The sequence below is a fragment of the Vipera ursinii genome (genome assembly GCF_947247035.1).
Source record: "Vipera ursinii genome assembly, chromosome: 1".
Lineage (NCBI taxonomy): Eukaryota > Metazoa > Chordata > Lepidosauria > Squamata > Viperidae > Vipera > Vipera ursinii.
Window position 1 is genome coordinate 9873024 of NC_139512.1, and position 21631 is coordinate 9894654.

The 21631-nt window shown below is 44.8% G+C and overlaps 1 protein-coding gene across 1 annotated transcript in view; it reads right to left on the bottom strand.

Moving 5' to 3' along the window:
- Positions 1 to 9925: 9925 nt before the first annotated feature.
- The window catches only part of CDC34 (cell division cycle 34, ubiquitin conjugating enzyme), a 35799-nt gene continuing 24093 nt past the window's right edge, over positions 9926 to 21631 (bottom strand). The window contains exons 3-5 of the mRNA XM_083364775.1: positions 19230 to 19327; positions 14238 to 14372; positions 9926 to 10244 (exon numbers count right to left, since the gene is read on the bottom strand). Coding sequence (XP_083220901.1) covers positions 10034 to 10244; positions 14238 to 14372; positions 19230 to 19327 — 444 coding nt within the window. The 3' untranslated portion in view covers positions 9926 to 10033. The remainder of the gene's footprint in view (positions 10245 to 14237; positions 14373 to 19229; positions 19328 to 21631) is intronic.

Sequence of the window (21631 nt, forward strand, 5' to 3'; positions counted from 1 at the left end):
TCTGGATGCACAGGAACAGTCTGCTTCCTGCCATCCGTTTCTTTTTTGGAGGACCCTGAAAAGGGTCAAAAATCGCCCTGGAGGGGCGATTACGGAGAGGAGGACTTCCCTGCGATTGCAGAAGGGTGGCAGCCCTCCGCTGGAATCAGGAATCATCTCCTTTGGCCCGAAGAAGAGACCAGCCATAAAGATGGCCTATCACTAAGCCGCTCCCTGCTGAAAGCCAAAAGCACTACCTAGCACTAAGAAGCAATCTGGAGGACCTGGGTGAGCTTTTACCTTTCCTATTCCCTCAACCATTTTCTTGTGGGACTTTCCTGAAAATCTCCTTCCCCATTTTTTCAGAAAGCGGCGCATATTTACATTGGGAACAAATCTTAAAGCCTCAAAGCTTCAAAAGAAACTTAATTAATTCAGCAAAGAAATTAAGCAATTTCATCTGTATTTACTAAAAAGCTTCTATTTGTTGCTGGGGATCCACTATCCTATTTTCTCTCTAAGCTGTAAATTAAGGAAAAAATTTGGACTAATCCTACAAAAGTTCTATATTAATTTGGAAAAAAGAAAGAAAATTCTTACATTGCATGTTATATGTTATTGATGACATCTTGTGGCAAAACATGGTACAGCAAGTAAATTTCCTTTTTCTGTTGTGAGAGCTGACTGAATAACAGAGCTGTCCTTGACACTATGCTTAAAGATAAGTGTGGGAACACCTGGCACTGAATACAACTCTTCAGGAGGTGGAAAATCTTTGACTATTATTAAAACAGCTTCCATGGAAGATTTAGCTGCAAACAACAATGAAATGGATGAATACATCCCACCACTTGATTATAAACTGATACTGGACATGATTTTGGCAATGACAGCAAATTAAACCCAAACTGCAAGAAAAATCTGACAACTTAAAGCCACCAAATCAAATTTTGACTTTAAATGAGGAAAAGATAATCCAAAACCAAATAGAAGTGGAAACTAACACTAAAATAGGAGATTTCAAAGAACAACAACAAAGATTTCAAAGAACAACAAAAGGAACCTACAGAAAACCTTAACGTCCAAACTTTAATGGCAACTACAAAACTTACAATTCAAAAAGCAACAGCACCTGAAGAAAGCAACACCAAGAGTGAAGACACTAAAGGCCTTCAAATATACTGTACTATATTGAGAATTCAACTAATCAAATGACAACCATAATACCAGCTACTACTTTCTACCTAACCCAGATAGAATTGGAAGAACAAAAAGAATTGACTGATTTAATGACAACTATATTATATCATGAACTATGGTGCTGGAGAAAACTCCTGCAAGTCCCTTGGACTGCAAGACGATCCAACAGGTCAGTTCTAGAGTAGATGAACCCTGACTGATCTTTAGAAGGCCAGATCCTGAAGCTAAAACTCAAATCCTTTGGCCACCTAATGAGAAGGAAGGACTCACTGGAGAAGAGCCTCATGCTGGGAAAGGTGGAGGGCAAGAGAAGAAGGGGACGACAGAGAATGAGGTGGCTGGATGGAGTCACTGAAGCAGTAGGCGTTAGCTTAAAGGGACTCCAGAAGATGGTAGAGGACAGGAAGGCCTAGAGGAACGTGGCCCATGGGGTTGCGATGGGTCAGATACGACTTCGCAGCTAACAACAACATATATCAATCATCAAAAACTGAATTATTAAAACAAAAATGCAATGGTTACAAAGGGGACACCTTCCTTGCAAAACTGACATTTGGATACGCTCCCTGGATTCAAATAAGGGGTATAGGAAGAAAGGAAGATACATTTGAGAATTTAAAGATGCCAAGAGGGAAGCATGATTGGCACAAAAGGAAGGCAAGAGTTAGATTTAAAAAACTGAACTTGTTTCTTTTTTGGGATACCTAAAGATAGACTATAAAAATTTATTTAGATGGATTAAGGGGAATCTCTAAAAAATATAACTGATTTTACATTTAGCTTTTAGATCTGTAAAGGAAAACAAAAGTAAGCTTTTAGAATATAACTCCAAACTATATTATAGAAATCGGAATAACATATCAAAAGATAGTATTTTAATAATTGATGTACGGTTAAGATGACTTATAGAATATATCAGTGGTTACTTTTGAACTACAGTATATAATCTAGAATTTTATATATAAAAGATAGGATTTTAATAATTGTTGAACGGTTAAGACAAAAAATATATTTCTAATAACTGGTGGTTTGTTAAGATGAAAACTAGACTTTAATGGTAAAACGTAAGAATGTTTTGTAATGAACAATGTAAATTTTGTAGACAAGAGAATTATTTTTTACTGAAATAGGGAATTGTGGGTTACCCAAAAATTAAGCTTTCTTCAATATACTACAGGCTATTCTAGAATATCCTATTGCAATTGGATGAAATTTAAAAACAGGATATTGATATGTATTAGTGAAAATATATTTTAAATTTTATTAATTGACTATGTTACAACTAGTAGTGTACTAACTTACGTATTTTGACTACGTAATAACTAAGGGAATCAGAGAGGACATCTCTGTCGAACCAACCTGAGCTATTTATAATTGGTTATTTCTTATTTTAACTACCCAACCACCATATTGTTTCACAAATACATGTATATGTAAATATTAAAAAAATCAATAAAACTTGTATAAAAAAGTCATTTTTTCAGTGTTGTTGTAACTTTGTACACTAAATAAACTGTTGTAAGTCGAGGACTACCTGTATATCAAGACCATTTTTATTTTGTTGCTATTGATTTGCACAACTCTTTTCCATAATGGGGAAAAAAACATTCATTTCCCAGTTCCATCAATGCTTCAGGGGACGACCCTATTAGCACAAACCATTTGGTGCTATAAGGCAACAAACATAACTGGCTTCACCTATTCTTCACTAAGCTATTTTTAAACCCTGATTTGTGGAAGAAATCAAAACAGGCTAGGTTTACACATGGCAACAAGCCACAATCTATGGATGAAAGATCATAGACAGCACCTGTCCACCATAGGTAAAGGTAAAGGTTCCCCCGCACATGCGTGCTAGTCGTTTCCGACTCTAGGGGCCGGTGCTCATCTCCGTTTCAAAGCCGAAGAGCCAGCGCTTGTCCGAGGACGTCTCCGTGGTCATGTGACTAGACGCCAAAGGCGCACGGAACGCTGTTACCTTCCCACCGTAGTGGTCCCTATTTTTCTACTTGCATTTTTACGTGCTTTCGAACTGCTAGGTTAGCAGAAGCTGGGACGAGTAACAGGTGCTCACTCTGCTACGCGGCACTCGGGATTCGACCTGCCAAACTACCGACCTTCTGATCGACAAGCTCAGCGTCCTAACCCACTGAGCCACCGCGTCCCTTCCTGTCCACCATAGACAAGTTCAAATCACCAGGACCAGATGGATTACACCCCAAGGTTCTCAAGGAACTGGCAGATGTGATCTCAGAACCACTGAACTATATTTTTCTTTTTCTTTTAATTGAAAAGTTTTAAAATACATTTTTTTGAAAACATAAACTCCCTCCCCCCCAACCCTCTCCCTTGCCCTCCCTAGCCCTCCCCCCCAGACTTCCCAGAGCTGAATACAGGGTATTAACTAATACAAACTTAAGCTAAAATATGCTACTTAACTAAAAAAAACCACGTTAAATTCTATCCCACTTGTAACTCCCCTTAAACATAACTAAATTACTAACCAATAATAAATAACTAATCATACATCATATAAAACTAATACTCTCTTAAATTTTGAGCCTGTGTAAATTTTACATTTCTGACCCATTTTCCCAAGTATCCATTGTTATAACCTCCTGAAAGTTCTGGGCCCACTTTATCATACAATCCTTAACAAGTTCCGTTTCTGAATCAATTTCTATCAGTGCATTATATATCCTTCTTATATGTGCTTGACCTTGATCTCTAATTTGTTTTACCAAATTTCTGTCAGTTATCGAAATACCAGCTTTCTGATCTTCTTTCCATCTTGCTTGTAACTGCCCATACTGAAAAAAAGTTTGTACCATCTATCTTTCCTTCTTTTAAAATATTATATGGCTTTAATTCCCATACATTCCTTTCTGTCCAAAGAATCTCTTTGTATGTAATCACATCATGTTTAAATCCCACATTTATATTTTCTATTGCATGTTTACGTATTGCCCAAATTGGTATTTTATAACTTAACTTATGTCGATATTTTTTCCAAACTTGCAACAGAGCATACCTTAATATGTTTTAATTTTTATTAGGCTTTAGTTTTAAATTTTGGGGACTTTAATTAATTGTTTTAATCTGATTTTAATTTTTGTATGTTTGTTTTAATATTCCCTGTACACCGCCCTGAGTCCTCCGGGAATAGGGCGGTATATAAATTTAATAAAATAAATAAAATAAAATATGTGTCTTAAAAACATTATCCACCTTCTTATCATACAATAAATATGCATGCCAACCAAATAAATCATGACCCTCAATATTCAATAATCTGAACTATATTTTTCAAAGATCCTGGAGCACTAGGGAACTACCGAAGATTCTGGAAAAGATAAGCAAAGAATCAGCAAATGTGGGTTAGGCAGCATCACTATGAGATGTATTCGTAGCTGGTTGACTGGCTGTACTCAGTGTGTGGTCCTCAATAGAATTGCATCTACATGGAGGGAAGTGTGTAGTGGGGTGCCCCAAGGCTCTGTTCTGGGCCCAGTGCTCTTCAACATCTTCATCAATGATTTGGACAAGGGGATAGATGGGGAACTCATCAGATTTGCAGATGACACCAAGCTGGCAGGAATAACCAACGCTCCAGAAGATAGGCTTAAGATACAGGAGGATCTGGACAGACTTGAACACTGGGCGCTATCTAACAAAATGAAATTCAATGGTAAAAAAAGTAAGGTTCTACATTTAGTCAAGAAAAACCAAATATACAGGTACAGTATAGGTGGTACTATATCAAGATCAGGTGAAGTGTTAATATCACTTTATAACACCTTGGTAAGGCCACACTTGGAATGCCGCATCCAGTTTTGGCCACCACGATGTAAAAAAGATGTTGAGACTCTGGAAAGAGTACAGAGAAGAGCAGCAAAGATGATCAGGGGACTGGAGGCTAAAATATATGAAGACCGGTTGCTGGAAATGGGAACGTCTAGTTTAATGAAGAGAAGGGCGAGGGGTGACATAATAGCAGTCTTCCAGTATCTCAGGGGCTGCCAGAAAGAAGAGGGAGTCAACCTTTTCTCCAAAACACTGACAAGAACAACAGAGAGAAACTAATCAGAGAGAAGCAACCTAGAACTAAGGAGAAATTTCCCGACAGAACAATTAACCAGTGGAACAACCTGCCTCCAGAAATTGTGAATGCTCCAATACTGGAAGTTTTTAAGAAGAGACTGGACAACCATTTATCTGAAATGGTATAGGGCAGTGATGGAAACCTTTTAGAGACCGAGTGCCCAAACTGCAACCCAAAACCCACTTATGTATCATTGAGTGCCGGGTGGGCGTGGCCCATTGGTTGGGTGTGGGCGATTGGTTGGGTATGGCCAATTGGGTGGGCATGGCCCATTGGGTGGGCGTGGCTGGGGTGGGACTAAAATGGCAGACTGGGTGGGACTAAAATGGCAGACTGGGTGGGACTAAAAAGTTCAATCAATTCCAACTTTGCGAGATTTTTTTTTCCCCTGCGAGACGTTGAAATTGATTGAACCTTTTTTCCCCCACATGGTGGCAGAGGCCTAAATCGAAAAGGTTTTATAAAACCCAGGTGAAGGACTGGGGCGATGGCTCACGTGCCCACAGAGGGGGCTCTGCGTGCCACCTGTGGCATGCGTGCCATAGGTTCACCACCACGGGTATAGGGTTCCCTGCCTGAGCAGGGGGTTGGACTAGATGACGTGCAAGGTCCCTTCCAACTATATCATTATCATTATTATTATTATTATTTGTTTTGTTGCCATTGTTATTATTATTATCTGCAAGGTCCCTTCCAATTCTGTTATTCTGTTCTGTTACTTGTACACTGTACAATGTCTCTGGGAGGGAGTTGAGCATTTTATTAATTTGATAAGGTCCAGATTCACATCATTGGACAAATCTGGTTTGTGATCACTCACAATTAGCAGGGTTTCATGTCTGAGCAGGGGGTTGGGCTAGATGACCTTCAAGGTCGCTTCCAACATTATTATTATTATTATTATTATTATTATTATTATTATTATTATTATTATTATTATTATTATTATTATTATTATTATTGTTATTATGTTTACCTAGCATGCTAAGTGTAAAACAAGGGACACCAGGCTGCATTCCCACAACTAACCCCATTATGATTTGGTAAACCTAGTTCCCCATGAAGACTAGGTTTCAGAAGAGCTCTCTCTTAACAGAAATCTGAATTGATCACTTCCAGACACACTGGAAATCAGAGGAAGAGTTACAGATTCTAAGCCAGGTGGTGTCCAACCTTGGCAACTTTAAGATTTGTGGATTTCAACTGCCAGAATTCCCCCCGCTGGATGGGGAATTCTGGGAATCGAAGTCCACAAGTGTTCGTGCTAAGCATTCAAGGCCATTCTCCAACTGACTTTCCATTTTCTCTGAATTTATCGCTTTTGTTTCTTCTTTGCCATCTTCCCCTTCTCCTCTACAAAAGTGGTTCTTAACCTTTGCTTCACCATGGACCCTTTTTAAATACCTTATCATTTCTTCAAGCCCTGTGTTGATATGACGGTCTCCCCAGCGGTCCGCAGATCACAGGATGAGAAAAACTGCTCAACTGTTATGGATCTGTAAGTCTCAAAAAAAAGTCTGTTTTTTCCTAATCATTCAGAGGCTGCATCCCACCAGATCGGCACATGACCAGACGGGCAAATCAAAATGGGCTGTCAGGTGATCTTTTTCTGCCAACCAGCAAAATGTTCAGAGCAGAAAATCGATGCTTGCCACCCTAAGACAGTGAATAGACATCTTTCAAAAATATTTATGTATTAGGAGCCAGATTGGCCTAGTGATTAAGGCACTAGGCTAGAAAGCAGGAGACTGTGAGTTCTAGTCCAAGCCTTAGCCTGCTAGGTGACTTTAGGCCAATCACCAGGAGACGGTGAGTTCTAGTCCTGCCTTAGGCAGGAAAGCCAGCTGGGTGACTATGGGGCCAGTCATACTCTCTCAGCCCAACCCACCTCACAGGGTTGTTGTTGTGGGAAAAATAGGAGGAAAGTCTGTTTGATAAGTTCCCTGTCTTGAGTGATTTGTAAAAATAATAAAGGTAGGATACAAATAATGAATAAAATAGCTATGTAGTCCTGCTGGGACAGTTCGGCATCTAGCGGGAGACTGAACAAGATGAATTTCCTGCCTTTTTCCATCTCAGTGAACCTCAGCAATCTTTATTTTCTATACTTTTTTTCCACTTCTGCACAAAGGGAGCTTTGTTGTAATCTGAACCTTACGGTCTCCATCAGTACTGCAGGAAACCCTGAGCTTCCTACATCGCACATGCCCTCTAAAAAATAGTCAATTTCACCTGGCTGAGAAATCTTAAAAAGCTTGCAAAACTTTGCATGCACCGAAGTTCAGTGAGGTTTCATAATTCTCACCTGAGACTTGGCATTGGGAGACTAGGGAATAACATACACACTTTATCTCCGTTTTCAACTGGCAAAATCCCCTCTCTCACAACGGATGCTCTACTATCATTTTAGAACAATTCCCCTCCCCCAGTCTCCAGAGGTTGCAAGGCTGCCGAACATGACAAAAAACACTTCCTTTCAAAATCCTTTTATTAAATAGCTTCAAATCCAGAAAAAACAGAAAAAAGCAAAATATATATATCCCATCCCCTGCCAACCCATTTCCCTCCCCCAATTCTACAAAACAGTCAATTTCTGCCCATTAGACTCCCACTGCTTCCTAACAGCCCCCACCCGCCCACCCACCCACCCCAGGTGCAAATTCTAGCAACTTCCACCCTAGAGAATGGGGCATAATTTCACAAATCAGGAAAGCAACATCAAAGGCAAGCAGAGTGGATTTCCATTCAGTGCTCAGTGAGACAGGGATGGGGGGGGAAATAAATAAATAAAAACGCAACACCCCATCCCCCCATACGCAAACGCCATTATTTTGCTTGTGAAAAGGAAAAACTTGGATTTAGCAAAGTCCTCTTTGTATGAGAGAGAAAAAAAGAGAGAGGACATTTTGAAGTGGGCAATTCCCCCCTGTTCTATAAGATGGACGTCAAATCCTAGGGATCAGCCAAGAGAGCTAGCTCAAAGCAGGGGTAGGCAACCTCGGCTCTTTTATGACTCATGGACTTCAACTCCCAGAATTCCTGAGTCAGCTGACTCAGGAATTCTGGGAGTTGAAGTCCATGAGTCATAAAAGAGCCGAGGTTGCCTACCCCTGGCTCAAAGGAATAAAGCTTCAAAAGGCAGGAATGTGATGGGGGGGGGAGGAGAGAGAGAAAATTAGAGCAGGGATCTTCAAATTTGGCCGTTTTATGACTTGTGGACTTCCAATTCCCAGCGTGCCTAGCTGAAGAACTCTGGGAGTTGAAGTCCACAAGTCATCAAAGGGCCAGGTTTGAAGACCCCTGTATTAGAGTGTCTTGGGCTTTTCCAAGTTAGGGTCTTTCAGATTTTCCCGAGCAGTTGTGGGACATCTGGATTTTGAAATTTCTGAGGGAAATTTCAAGGCTTGGCTACTGGTCTTTGTTAATCTACTCTTCCATCTTTCTCTGGGTTCAAGGGGAGACATCCAGGCTGGACAGTGTCTCTCTCTCCCACCGGTGTCTCTGGTTTGGGGCCTGCTCAGTCAAGAGCTGTGGCCTCCTACGGAGCTAACCTTTGCTCAAGATCTCTGGAAAAAGGGGAGAGGGGTGAGCTTCAGAAAGAAATGCTACTTGGTGAAGTAGGTGTAGAAGACGGGAGTGCATCCTACAACGTTTACTTCAGTGCTTGTCCCACATCCAGCAACAAGTTCTCTGGGAACTGAGGTGCGTAGCTTTTTGGCTACGTTTTCACTGTACACTCAAGGGGGGAGAAACGACGCGCAACGCTGCACAACGGACAGCCCACCTCCTCCATTCCGTGACTCCAGGAATCCCCAGGCAGTGACACGTTCTCCGCTCCTTTGCTTGCCGGGGAGTTGGGGGGGGGGCTCTCCCCAAAAGTAAGTCAAGCCAGGGAAAGAGAAAAGCAAGCAGATTAAACCATCATCGAGGCCATCTTGGTTAAGCAGAGGTTTCGGCGGAGCACCCGAGCCGGGACACCGGTACTCTGGAGCGAATTGGCACTGGCAATAAGGAAAGAGCAGCCCTCTTTCTCCCATGGAGGGAAAGCTCAGGGTGAACGAGAAGGAAACGTCCGCTTCGCAACTCCTGCCTCTGCTTTACAAACACAGTCCGGCCGAGATGTCACCCTGACCCGTCTGGTACAGCTAGGAAATCCTCGCCAGAAATTCTCCCCAAATCTCTTGGCCTGTATTTTTTTTTTGGGGGGTGGGGGTGGTGACCATTGTTAAAAGGAAAAAAACAACCCACATCGCAAAAGCCGTTCCAAACCTCGAACTCGGTTCCTGCCTCCTGAAGGGACCGTCCACCTCTTTCCCGTCGGGCCCCGAACACCCCACCCCGTCCGTCAGACGGCCAGAGCAACAGCTCAGGATGAACCAGGAGTCGCTTCCATTCGTCCAAATCCTCCCCGAATAAAAGGAAATTAAAAAGAAAAAAAAAGAAAGAAAAGAAAAACAAAGTCGAAGCCCAAAACACACACACAGCAACTGAAGCCCCCCGGGAGATCTCCCCCCCCTCCCCTCCCCCTCCCCGGTCAAACAGAAGCCGAGTGTTCCTTTTGAGGTAGAGTTTTTGATTTCTTTCGTCTCGGGGCCGAACGGGGGTTCCAGGTCTCAGCCGGTTGCGTCCTGGGTTCAAGTATGAGTCAGGTAATTTATTGCTACTATCAGGTGCAGCAGCAGGAGGCAGCGGTGGAGGGAGGGGGGCCAGGAAGGGGAGGGCACGGAGGAAGGGGGACAGGGGAATCCCTCGTCAAGACTCCTCGTTGCCGGAGTCGTCCTCGTCCCCGTAGCAGCTTTCCACCTCGTCGTCCATTTCGTCGTCTTCGTAGTAGTCGTCGTAGAACAGGTCGGAGCCTTCGTCCGGGGCGGGCGTCTTGGTCTTGACGCAATACTCCGCTAGCGTGGTGGGGACTTTGACGCCATCCCTTTCGGCATCCACCTTGGTTCCCAGGACTTGTTTCCTGGAAAGAGAGAAGTTCATTTATACAGCCCTGGTGGCGGAGTGGTTAGCGTGCAGCACGGGGAAATCCTCGACTGACAGCGGTTTGTTGGGTGACCGAAGTTACAACGGCGCTGAAGAAAAAGGGACCCTTTTTCAGACCTATCACCATTGCCCCTTCCCCACAGTCACGTGATCAAAACTCGGTTGCTTGGCCACTGACTCGCATTTATGACTTTTGCGGTGTCCCGGGGTCATGTGATCCCCTTTTGAGGCCTTCTGACAAGCAAAGTCAACTTGGTTGCTGTTCTAACAACTGCAGCGATTCGTTTAGCAAATGTCGCAAGAAAAACCGTAAAATGGGGCAAAACTCAGCTAACAAGTGTCTCACTCAGCAACATAAATTCTGGCCTCGACGGCGGTCGTACATCAAGGACTACCTGTGTGGCAAGCTAACTCTGCATTTCTACTGGCCAGGAGTTCAATCCTCAAGGATTGACTCAAGGTTGACTCAACCTTCCATCCTTCCGAGGTCGGTAAAATGAGGATCCAGATTGTTTTTTTTGGGGGGGGGGGGGGTTGAACAAGATGCTGACTCTGTAAACCGCTCAGAGAGGGCTGTAGAGCACTGTGAAGCGGTATATAAGTCTAAGTGCTCTTGCTATTCATTTGTGCCAGGTTAGCGAAGCCGTGATGCTCCAATGGAAGAAGGCGGCAGGTCACCTGGCTTGCCTTTCCACCCTAAGCATCGTGGCCTGTGGTGGAATCGGCCACTGAAGCCGGGGGTGGCGTTAAGAGAGTGGCTAGCATGGAATCCCTCTGAGGAGGAAGTGATGGAGAGGCCTTACCCTCCTTAAATCCCAGGAGCGCTTATCTGCTGGTGCAGAGAAGCCGGGGTTAGAATGCAGCATTGCAGGCCGACTCTGCCCACTGCCAGCAGTTTGATCCTGACAGGACTCAAGTTTGACCCAGCCTTCCATCCTTCCGAGGTCGGTAAAATGGGGAGCCAGATTGTTTGGGGGGGGGGTCAATATGCTGGCCTTTAAACCGCTCAGAGAGGGCTGTAAAGCGGTATATAAGTCTATGTGCTCTTGCTATCTCTAGAGATGAACGTCAGGCACAAGGAGTATGGTGGCTTTCATGGTTAGGACGCTGGGTTGGAACCTGGCAAGCCCACGTTTGAGACCACGTTTGAGACCCCGAGTGCTGCCGTGGGACGTGGCGAGCTCCAGTCGTTTGCTCCAGCTCCTGCTGGGGACATGAAAGGAGCCCCTAATTGGGCATCAGGTGATGCTAATCTTTTCAACCCGCAAGTGCCTTGGCGCTTCGAGTGAAATGTCAGGTGGAAGAACAACATGGAAAGCTGATCAAAGGAGCTTCTTTATTGCTGCTATTTACAGAAATCTTGCCAGAGTTCACTAACTTCAATGATTTTTTGAGGGGGAAGAGGGGGGGAAGAATGGATCATGGATTCTATGCTAACCAGACTTTTAACTCATCTCTCTCTCTCTCTCTCTCTCTCTCACACACACACACACACACACACACCACTTCCACCAAACGGTCTCTGCTAAGATCCCACAATTAACTCTGCAACTGTTCAGAATTACAGAATAGCAGAATTGGAAGAGAACTTGGAGGTCTTTATGCCTTTTATTTATTTATTTTAATCCCATTTATATCCTGCCCTTCTCCGAAGACTCAGAGCGGCTTACAATCTAAGCACAAATCAAATGTGCTTTAGCAATAGCCTTCATTCTATGTATATGCCTGCTTATTAGGGCTTTCGCCCCCCCAGCGGCATTATTGCAAAAGTCAGCTTAATTGCCCCCAACAATCTGGGTCCTCATTTTACCTACCTCGGAAGGATGGAAGGCTGAGTCAACCTTGAGCCTGGTGGGACTCGAACCTGCACTAATTGCAGGCAGCTGGTGTTACTTAAGGAGGCATTAGCCCACTGCTCCACCAAGGCTCTTTTCAGACAAGTGGCTGTCCAGTCTCTTCTTAAAAACCTCCAGTGTTGGAGCACCCACGATTTCTGGAGGCAGGTTGTTCCACTGGTTAATTTTTCTCACTGTCAGGAAATTTCTCCTTAGTTCTAGCTTGGTTCTCTACTTGATTAATTTCCATCCGTTGCTTCTTGTCCTGCCTTCAGGGGCTTTGGAGAATAGGTTGACCCCCTCCCCCTCTTCTTCATGGCAGCCTCTTAGATCTTGGAAGACTGCTATCATGTCACTCTTAGTCCTTCTTTTCATTAAACAAGGCAACCTTGGCTCTTTTTAATGACTCGTGGACTTCAACTCCCAGAATTCCTGAGCCAGCATGGCTCAGCTTGGAAACCTCTCCCTTTCCCCTCAGGATGGCTGGCTCAGGAATTCTGGGAGTTGAAGTCCACGAGTCATAAAAGAGCCAAGGTGGCCTACCCCTGAACTAGACATACCCAAGCCAGCAAGCAACCGTTCTTCGTATGTTTTAGCTTCCAGTCCCCTGATCATCTTTGTTGCTCTTCTCTGCACTCTTTCTAGAGTCTCAACATCCTTTTTTGTATCGTGGTGATCAAAATTGGATGCTGTACTCCTATGATGGTTACCACAAGGGTGGAATTGCAACCCCTCACCCCAGACAGTGAGCAAGGACTGAAAGTCAGTTAAGTTGACCAGAAACCATGTCTGACCCAAAGTAACACCTGGGTCCCAGCTTGAAAAATCATCTGTATAATTACTCTGGGGAGGCAAAAAAACAAGGGCTTGTGGTGATGGAACATCTTTCCTTAGTTGCAACAGGATGCAGATTGTCCTCAAGTTATGACTGCAATTAAATCTGCCCATCATAAGCCGTGATGGTTGTAAATGGGGTCACCCTCATGACTGACCCAGTTTTATGACCTTTTTTTTTGCAGTGGTCGTTACGCAAATGCTGCGATCCTTAAAAGAAACAACGGTTTGCTTCGGGGATGGTTTTGTTGAAAACAGGAAGTCGTGCCAGTTTTTGCAGAACGGTTATAAAATGCGTTCACAAGACTCTGGGATTTAAAAGTGGGCTGGCTGCCGGGCACTTGGACTCTCGCCATGTAATTGGGAGAGGTTTGACCGTCATAACTTTGATATGAGTCATAAGTCAAAGACTACAAGAGCCATCCCCTTAACTTTCAAGTTGACAAAACAAGGCAACAAGGAGGTGGAAGGCTAGCGAAAAACCATCATGCTAAGCTGCAAATATTGGACATTTATGGTTTGTAATCCGGGGTTTTTTATCTAGCAACCATGTCTCAGTCACCAAACCAGGATTAGCAGAAGACACACATACTGGGCTAGTATGCTCACACATACTGGGCTAGTATGTGTGAGCAGAGTCTCTCCAAGACAACTGTAGGGATGCGCAATGTACAACTGGTCCTCAATTTAGGACTGATCCTTTAGTGACTGTTCAAAGTTATGACGGACACCCTAAAACAGGGGTCTTCAAACTTGGCCCTTTTATGACTTGTGGACTTCCAACTCCCAGAATTCCACGCATGCCTGGGTGAGGAATTCTGGGAGTTGAAGTCCACAAGTCTTAAAAGGGCCAAGTTTGAAGACCCCTGCCCTAAAGGATATTTACGCCCCACTGCTGAAATTCTGAAGACCCCCTCTCGTGGTCATATGACTGCAGTGTGTGTGTGTGTGTGTGTGTGTGTGTGTGTGTGTGTGTGTGTGAGTGAGCAATGGGCCTGCACTGACAGCATCTTCTGATCAGGTCACTTGCTGAAAACCGGGATTTGCTTCTGGGGTTTTTTTTAGCAAAAATAACCAATGGCAAACAATGGTTCACTTAATGATTCGTTTAATCCCTGTGACGATTTGCATAACAACCACCACAAAAAAAGCTTAAAAAAAAAAAGGTCAGTCACATGACTTACGCCCCTAATAGGCAAACCCATTGAGGTCATTAAGTCGAGAAGAACCTGTTAATAACTGGAGGACTGGGAGAAGTCCAGTGTGACCAGTTCATCTCCCAAACTGGGCGGCCCACTAACCTGATGATGTCCGTGTATTCTTGATCCTTCCCTTTGCTTTCTTTCCACTTTCTGTACATCACCGAAGCGTCAACGTTTGCAGGAGAAAACGTGTTTGGTTCGTTGAGGAGCGAGATCACGCTAAGAAGAATTGTTCTGATAGGGAGAAACATTTTTTTAAAAAACAGAGTATTAAAATAATGCCGCTTAATTTAAGTACAGGTAGTCCTTAAGTGATGGTTTGAAGTCACGATGGACCACTCAAAAGTCACAGGTAATCCTCGACTTACCACAGCTCATTTAGTGACCGTTCAAAGTGACAATGACATTGAAAAAAGTGACTTGCGACTGTTTTCCACACTTACAACTCTTTGTAGCATCTCCGTATGGCAGACATGTCAAACACAAGGCCCGGGGGCCGGATCCGGCCCGCAAAGTGGTTTCATGAGGCCCCACGAAGCCATCCTGGAAACAGTGAGGGAACGGCCCCCACGGCCCTGGCCCAGAGACCCTCCTTCTGCCAGAGACCCTCAGATCTGTCCCACTCCTGCCCGGGCCCCCATAGGCACCCTTGAGGTGAACGATGTAGAGCTGGCCACGCCCACCCAGTAGGCCATACGCACTCTAGCCACGCCCACCCAGTAGGCCACGCCCACCCAGCCCCCTGAGGACAACCACAATGCTAATGCGGCCCTCAATGAAATTGAGTTTGACACCCCTGCCGTATGGTCAAAATTCAGACAAGTGGTGACTGACTCATATTCATGACAGTGAACCAGGGTCACATGATCCCCTTTTGCGACCTTTTGATCAAGCAAAGTCAACGGGGGAAGCCGGATTCACTTAACAACCGTGTTACTAACTGAACAGGTGCAGTGAGTCACTTAACAACGGGGGGCAAGAAAGGTTCTAAAATGGGGCAAAAACTCAACTTTCACTTAGGAAACATAAATTTTGGGCTCAGTTGTGGTCATAAATGGAGGACTACCTGTATACTTATCCATTTCTGAAGTTATGACAGCCATCTGTGAATGCTCCAACACTGGAAGTTTCTAAGAAGAAACTGGACAGCCATTTGTCTGAAATGGTATTAGGTTTCCTGCCTGAGCAGGGGGTTGGACTAGATGACCTCCAGGGTACCTTCCAACTTTTTAAAAATAAATATTATTATTATTAATCATCGCACAGCCAGCCAGATGTTCAGACTGGATTTGGCAATTTTTGTCTACCTATCGAGTCCTTATCAAGGACATCTGGGATAGGCAGATGTGGATGTTTGAGGGTATTCCAGATCTCATCGCAGGATGGAAGCAGTTCCTAGTAAGGCTGCCTTTTGCAACTGACTAATGGCGAATTTGTCAATGCCGATGGTGTTCAAGTGGTGCTCCAGTTGTTTTGGGATTGCACCCAAGGCGCCTATTACTATTGGTACTACCCTTGCTTGCCTTTGCCACAGTCTTTCTATTTCTATTTGTAGGTCTTTGTATTTTGTTATCTTCTCCAGTTCTTTCTCGTCTATTCTCCTGTCTCCAGGCACTGCCACGTCCCCTATCCAGACTTTTTTGTCTTTCTTATCGACCATTGTTAAGTCCGGGGTGTTATGTTGCAGGTGCTTGTCTGTTTGAATTCTGAAATCCCAGAGCGGTTTAACTTTATCATTTTCTATGATTTTCTCTATTTTATGATCCCACCAGTTCTTGCTTACAGGCAAATGATATTTCTTGCGGATCTTCCAATGCACCATTGTTGCTACTTTGTCATGCCGCTGCTTGTAGTCAGTCTGTGCGATCTTCTTGCAGCAGCTTACCAGGTGGTCTACTGTTTCTTCAGCTTCTTTGCATAGGTGGCACTTACTGTCCGTTGCTGTCTTCTCGATTTTTGACTTTGTATGCATTTGTCCTTAAGGCTTGGTCTTGTGCAGCCAGAATTAGTCCCTCGGTCTCTTTCTTCCTGCTCTTAGCCATTGCCAGGTCTTGTTATTATCTGCTTTCCCAGATATTTTTTAATGTACTGGCCATGTAGTGCTTTGTCTTCCCAATGCCTCTATTCTGTTCTTCATTTGGTCTTTCTTGTAGGCCAGTTTTATCATTATTTTATTTTTATATTTATTATTATCAGGGCTTCCGGCACCTTTTTTGGATGGAACCTTGTAGGGTAGGCAAGGCGGGTTGAATGACATGTGTGAGTTCCGGCACCTTTTTCTTTTACAAAAAAGCACTGATTATTATTATTATTATTATTATTATTATTATTATTATTATTATTATTATTATATTATTATTATATTATTATTATTATTATTATATTGTTTTGTTGTTGTTATTATTATTATTATTTTATCATTAATACGTACCCATGCTATGACTTTTCTGGCCACAGTTGTTAAGTGAATCACTGCAGTTGATAAGTGAATAACCCGGTTGTTAAGCGAATCTCGCTTCCCCGTTGACTTTGCTTATCAGGTGGCGGCAAAAGAGGATCACGTGACCCTGGGGACATGACAACCGTCATAAGGATGAGCCAGTTGCCAAGTGTTCTGAATTTTGATCACATAATCAGGATGCCTATAAAGCCCTAAATGGCATGGGTCCGGATTACTTACGGGAGCACCTGCTGCCGGCATCAACTTCCCTCCGTCCAGTGCGCTCCCACAGGGAGGGCCTCCTCAGGGTGCCACCGGTCAGAGTGTCGGCTGGTGACCCCCAGGGGGAGGGCGTTTTCTGTGGGTGCGCCAGACCTTTGGAATCGTTTACCGGTTGAGCTCCGGACGGCTCCTGACCTTCGCTCCTTCCGCCGTGACCCGAAAACTTATTTATTTGAACAAGCCGGCCTGGTCTGATGGGTTTGGGGGTATTTTAATATTAATTTTAATCAATTTTTATTGTTATTGGGCTTTTTATTTAATTATCTTAACTTTTGTAAATTGTATTTTTATTGTATTTATTGCTCTGTACACCGCCCTGAGTCCTTTGGGAGAAGGGCGGTATAGAAATTAAATTAATAATAAATAAATAAATAAATAAATAAATAAATAAATAAATGCTGCAAAGGTCATGACCGTGCAAAATGGTCATTAACTCACATTTTTCAGTGCCGCTGTAACTTTGAACGGTCAGTAAAGTAGACTGCTGTAAATCAAGGACTAACTGTATTTAACTTTTAGTAAAACGCATGATAGGGGGCAGAGGCTTTGCTGAATGACCGTGTTCTTTTAACAACTATTGCAAAACAAAACAAAACAAAAGTATGTAAAAACGGGTCTGGTCACATGGTGATGTGCTTTACAAATGTCACAACTTGTGACTGTAGAAGGCAGGGTCTATTATGGCCGTAAGGCAAGGACTACTTGTAAATGTGAATGTAAGTTAAATCTTTGTCCTAGCCCTACAGAATGTATAAACCAGGGGTAGGCAACCTTGGCTCTTTTATGACTGGTGGATTTCAACTCCCAGAATTCCTGAGCCAGCCATGCTGAGGGGAAAGGGAAAGGTTTCCAAGCTGAGCCTTGTTGGGTCAGGAATTCTGGGAGTTGAAGTCCACGAGTCATAAAAGAGCCAAGGTTGCCCACTCCTAATAATAATAATAATAATAATAATAATAATAATAATAATAATAATAATAATAATAATAATACCTTTATTGTCAAAGTACAACATGTGTACATTGAGATTAGCTGAGCCTCTCCCCGTGCTCGCTCCCCCCAACACACAGTGACAACAAACCCTCCATCCTACCACACCATGTGAACCAACTACACCACACACCGGCCTCCCAAGTCAATTCTGCATAAGATTATGTCCCATTCAAAAGCCTAACAGCCCCTGGATAAAAGCTGTTCTTCAGCCTGTTGGCGCGGCTGGCTATACTCCTATATCTCCTACCCGATGGTAGGAGAGTAAAGAGATACCATCCAGGGTGTGAGTCGTCCCTGAGAATTTTCCTCACTCTTCCAAGGCAACGGGACCTGGCGATGTCATCCAGTGGTGTCAGGGGACAGCCCACAATGTCTTGTGCTGTGCTCACCACCCTCTGTAATACTTTCCTGTCCGCGGCTGTCAGACCAGCATACCAAACCACAATATAGTACGAGAGGACGCTCTCTATGGTAGACTGGTAAAAGAGGGTCATTAGCCGTTGTTCTACCCTGTTCTTCCGCAAGACCCTAAGAAAGTGAAGCCTCTCATATAAACCCAAGAGACTTTGCTCAGCCCATCAAAGCTGTGGCCCTCTGCTTTGCATGTTTGTTAACATAAAGTACAGGTAGTCCTCGATGTACGACCACAATTGAGCCCAAAATTTCTGTTGTTAAGTGAGACATTTGTTAAGTGGGTTTCCCACAGATGTTTCTTGCCACAGTTGTTAAGTGATTCACTGCCTTTTTTAAATAACATGGTTGTTAAGTGTATCTGGCTTCCCCCATTGACTTTGCTTGTCAGAAAGTCGCAAAAGGTGATCATGTGACACGCCCCCCACCAGGACGCTGCAACCGTCATAAATATGAGTCAGTTGCCAAGTGTCTTAATTTGGATCACATGACCACAGGGATGCTACAAAGGTTGTAAGTGTGAAAAACGGTCATAAGTCACTTTTTTCAGTGCCGTTGTAACTTTGAATGGTCACTAAATGAACTGTTGTTAAGTCTACGACTACCTGTATTAAACAAAAAGGAACTTAAATCAGGGAGGAAAAAACGTGGCCAGATCTTATAGAACTGTTTTTATTTCTGTAGTTGCATTCCAGCTACTAATTTCCCAGTTTCTTCAGCTAGACCAGGAGTAGGCAACCTTGGCTCTTTTATGACTCGTGGACTTCAACTCCCAGAATTCCTGAGCCAGCCATGCTGAGGAGAAAGGGAGAATTTCCAAGCTGAGCCGTGCTGGCTCAGGAATTCTGGGAGTTGAAGTCCACGAGTCCTAAAAGAGCCAAGATTGCCTACCCCTGAGCACAAACTGAGGGATCTGTTTTTAGGAAATATTTTTAAATGTGGCTAAGAAGGAAGGAAGGAAAACTCACCTTACATTCTGAGTTGGGTTCCACCTTTCTGACGGTAACTCTCCGCTCTGTGGGTCATCCACTGGAGGATGTAGAATTGAAATGCAAACATCTCCGGTCTGGAATGTATAAATCATGTGTCTGCTTTGCACGCTGGCACACAAACACAGGCTGAGTTCACATAACCTTCATTCAAAATCCAGATGATTTACCTCACGTGTAAACAAAGGATATGTTCACTGAACATACAGTGGTCAAGGAAATTTATTTATTTATTTTATTTATTTAGTTATATTTATATACCGCCCTATTCCCTGAGGACTCAGGGCGGTTTACAGGAAATTAAAAAATCCAAAATACAAAAATTAAGAACCAAATTAAAAAATATTAAATTAACCCTGTAGTCAGTTAAAAAGAACCCCAAATTAAAAATTCCTCCTCAGTCTGGGCCCGAGAGCTCGAAGAGCCAGGTCTTCAGGCCCCGGCGGAATGATCGAAGGTCGGGGGCAGTTCTCAGCTCCACCGGCAGCTGGTTCCAGAGGGCAGGCGCTCCCACCGAGAAGGCCCTATCCCTGGGTGTCACCCGCCGGCAGTCTCTTACCGGCGGGACCCTGAGCAGACCCTCCCTGTGGGAGCGCACTGGGCGAAGGGCATTTGACGCCGGCAGCAGGTGTTCCCTCAGATATCCCGGACCCAGGCCATGTAGGGCTTTATAGGTGATAACCAGCACCTTGAATTTCACCCGGAGGGCAACCGGAAGCCAATGCAGCTCGCGGAGTAGAGGTGTTACATGGGAGTATCGGGAAACCCCCATTACAACTCGCGCGGCCGCATTCTGCACCAGTTGAAGCCTCCGAGTGGTCTTCAAGGGCAGCCCCATGTAGAGAGCGTTACAGTAGTCCAAACGGGAGGTCACAAGCGCATGAGTAACTGTGCGTAGGGCGTCTCGGTCCAGATAGGGACGCAACTGGCGCACCAGGCGAACCTGGGCAAAAGCCCCCCTGGTCACGGCTCCTATATGGTCTTCAAAATTGAGCCGTGAATCCAGGAGGACGCCCAAGTTGCGAGCCCTATCGACGGGGGGTAACACCTCACCCCCCATCATTAAGGATGGAATAACTTGGTTAACCCGAGATGCCGATATGCACAGCCACTCAGTCTTGGCGGGATTGAGACGAAGCCTGTTTCTCCCCATCCAGACCCGAACCGCCTCCAGGCACCGGGACATCACGGAGAGGGCATCACTGGGTTGGTTCGGGGTGGAAAGAAAAAGTTGGGTATCATCAGCGTACTGATGATACCCCACCCCAAAACCACGAATGATCTCGCCCAGCGGCTTCATATAGATGTTGAACAGGAGAGGCGAGAGAACCGACCCCTGAGGGACTCCACAAATGAGAGACCTCGGGGCGGATCTCTGCCCTCCTGTCAACACCGACTGCGAGCGGCCCTGGAGGTAGGAGGAGAACCACCGTAAAACAGTGCCTCCCACTCCCAGCCCCCTGAGACGCCGCAGTAAGATACCATGGTCGATGGTATCGAACGCCGCTGAGAGATCTAATAGGACCAGGACAGAGGAGCAACCCCTGTCCCTAGCCCTCCAGAGATCATTCACCAGCGCGACCAATGCCGTCTCCGTGCTGTGTCCGGGCCTGAAGCCCGATTGGTACGGGTCCAGATAATCAGTTTCCTCCAGGAACAGAGGGAGCTGATGCGCCACCACACTCTCAACAACCTTCGCCAGAAAGCGAAGGTTGGAGACTGGACGGTAGTTGTTTAAAACAGCCGGGTCCAAAGCAGGCTTCTTGAGAAGGGGTCTCACCACCGCCTCCTTCAAGGCGGCAGGAAAGACACCCTCCTTCAAGGAAGCAGTTATTACTGCATGGAACCAGCCTCGTGTTCCTTCCCGAGCCGCATAAGCTAGCCAGGAGGGGCACGGATCCAACAAACAGGTGGTGGTGCTCAGTCTCCCCATAATCCTGTCCACATCATCAGGGGAAACAGGGTCGAACTCAGTCCAGATAACGTGCTCAAGACCGCCTGATTCCTCCACATTAGACTCTGCCCAGTCAGAGTCCAAGCCGGTCCGGATCCGAGCGATTTTGTCCGCCAGATGATGACTAAACTCCTCGGCTCGTCCCTGCAAGGGATCCTCTCTCACCTCCTGATTAAGGAGGGAGCGAGTCACCCTAAACAGGGCGGCCGGGCGATTATCTGCGGACGCGATAAGGGCGGCAAAGTAGTTAGACTTCGCCGTCCTTATCGCCGCAAGATAAGACCTTATAAAGGTTCTTAACTGCAATCGGTCGGATTCGGACCGGCTGGATCTCCAACCACTCTCTAGACCTCGTCTCCGCCGCTTCATCTCCCGGAGCTCCACAGAGAACCATGGGGCCCAACGGGATCTGCGTCGGGTCAGAGGT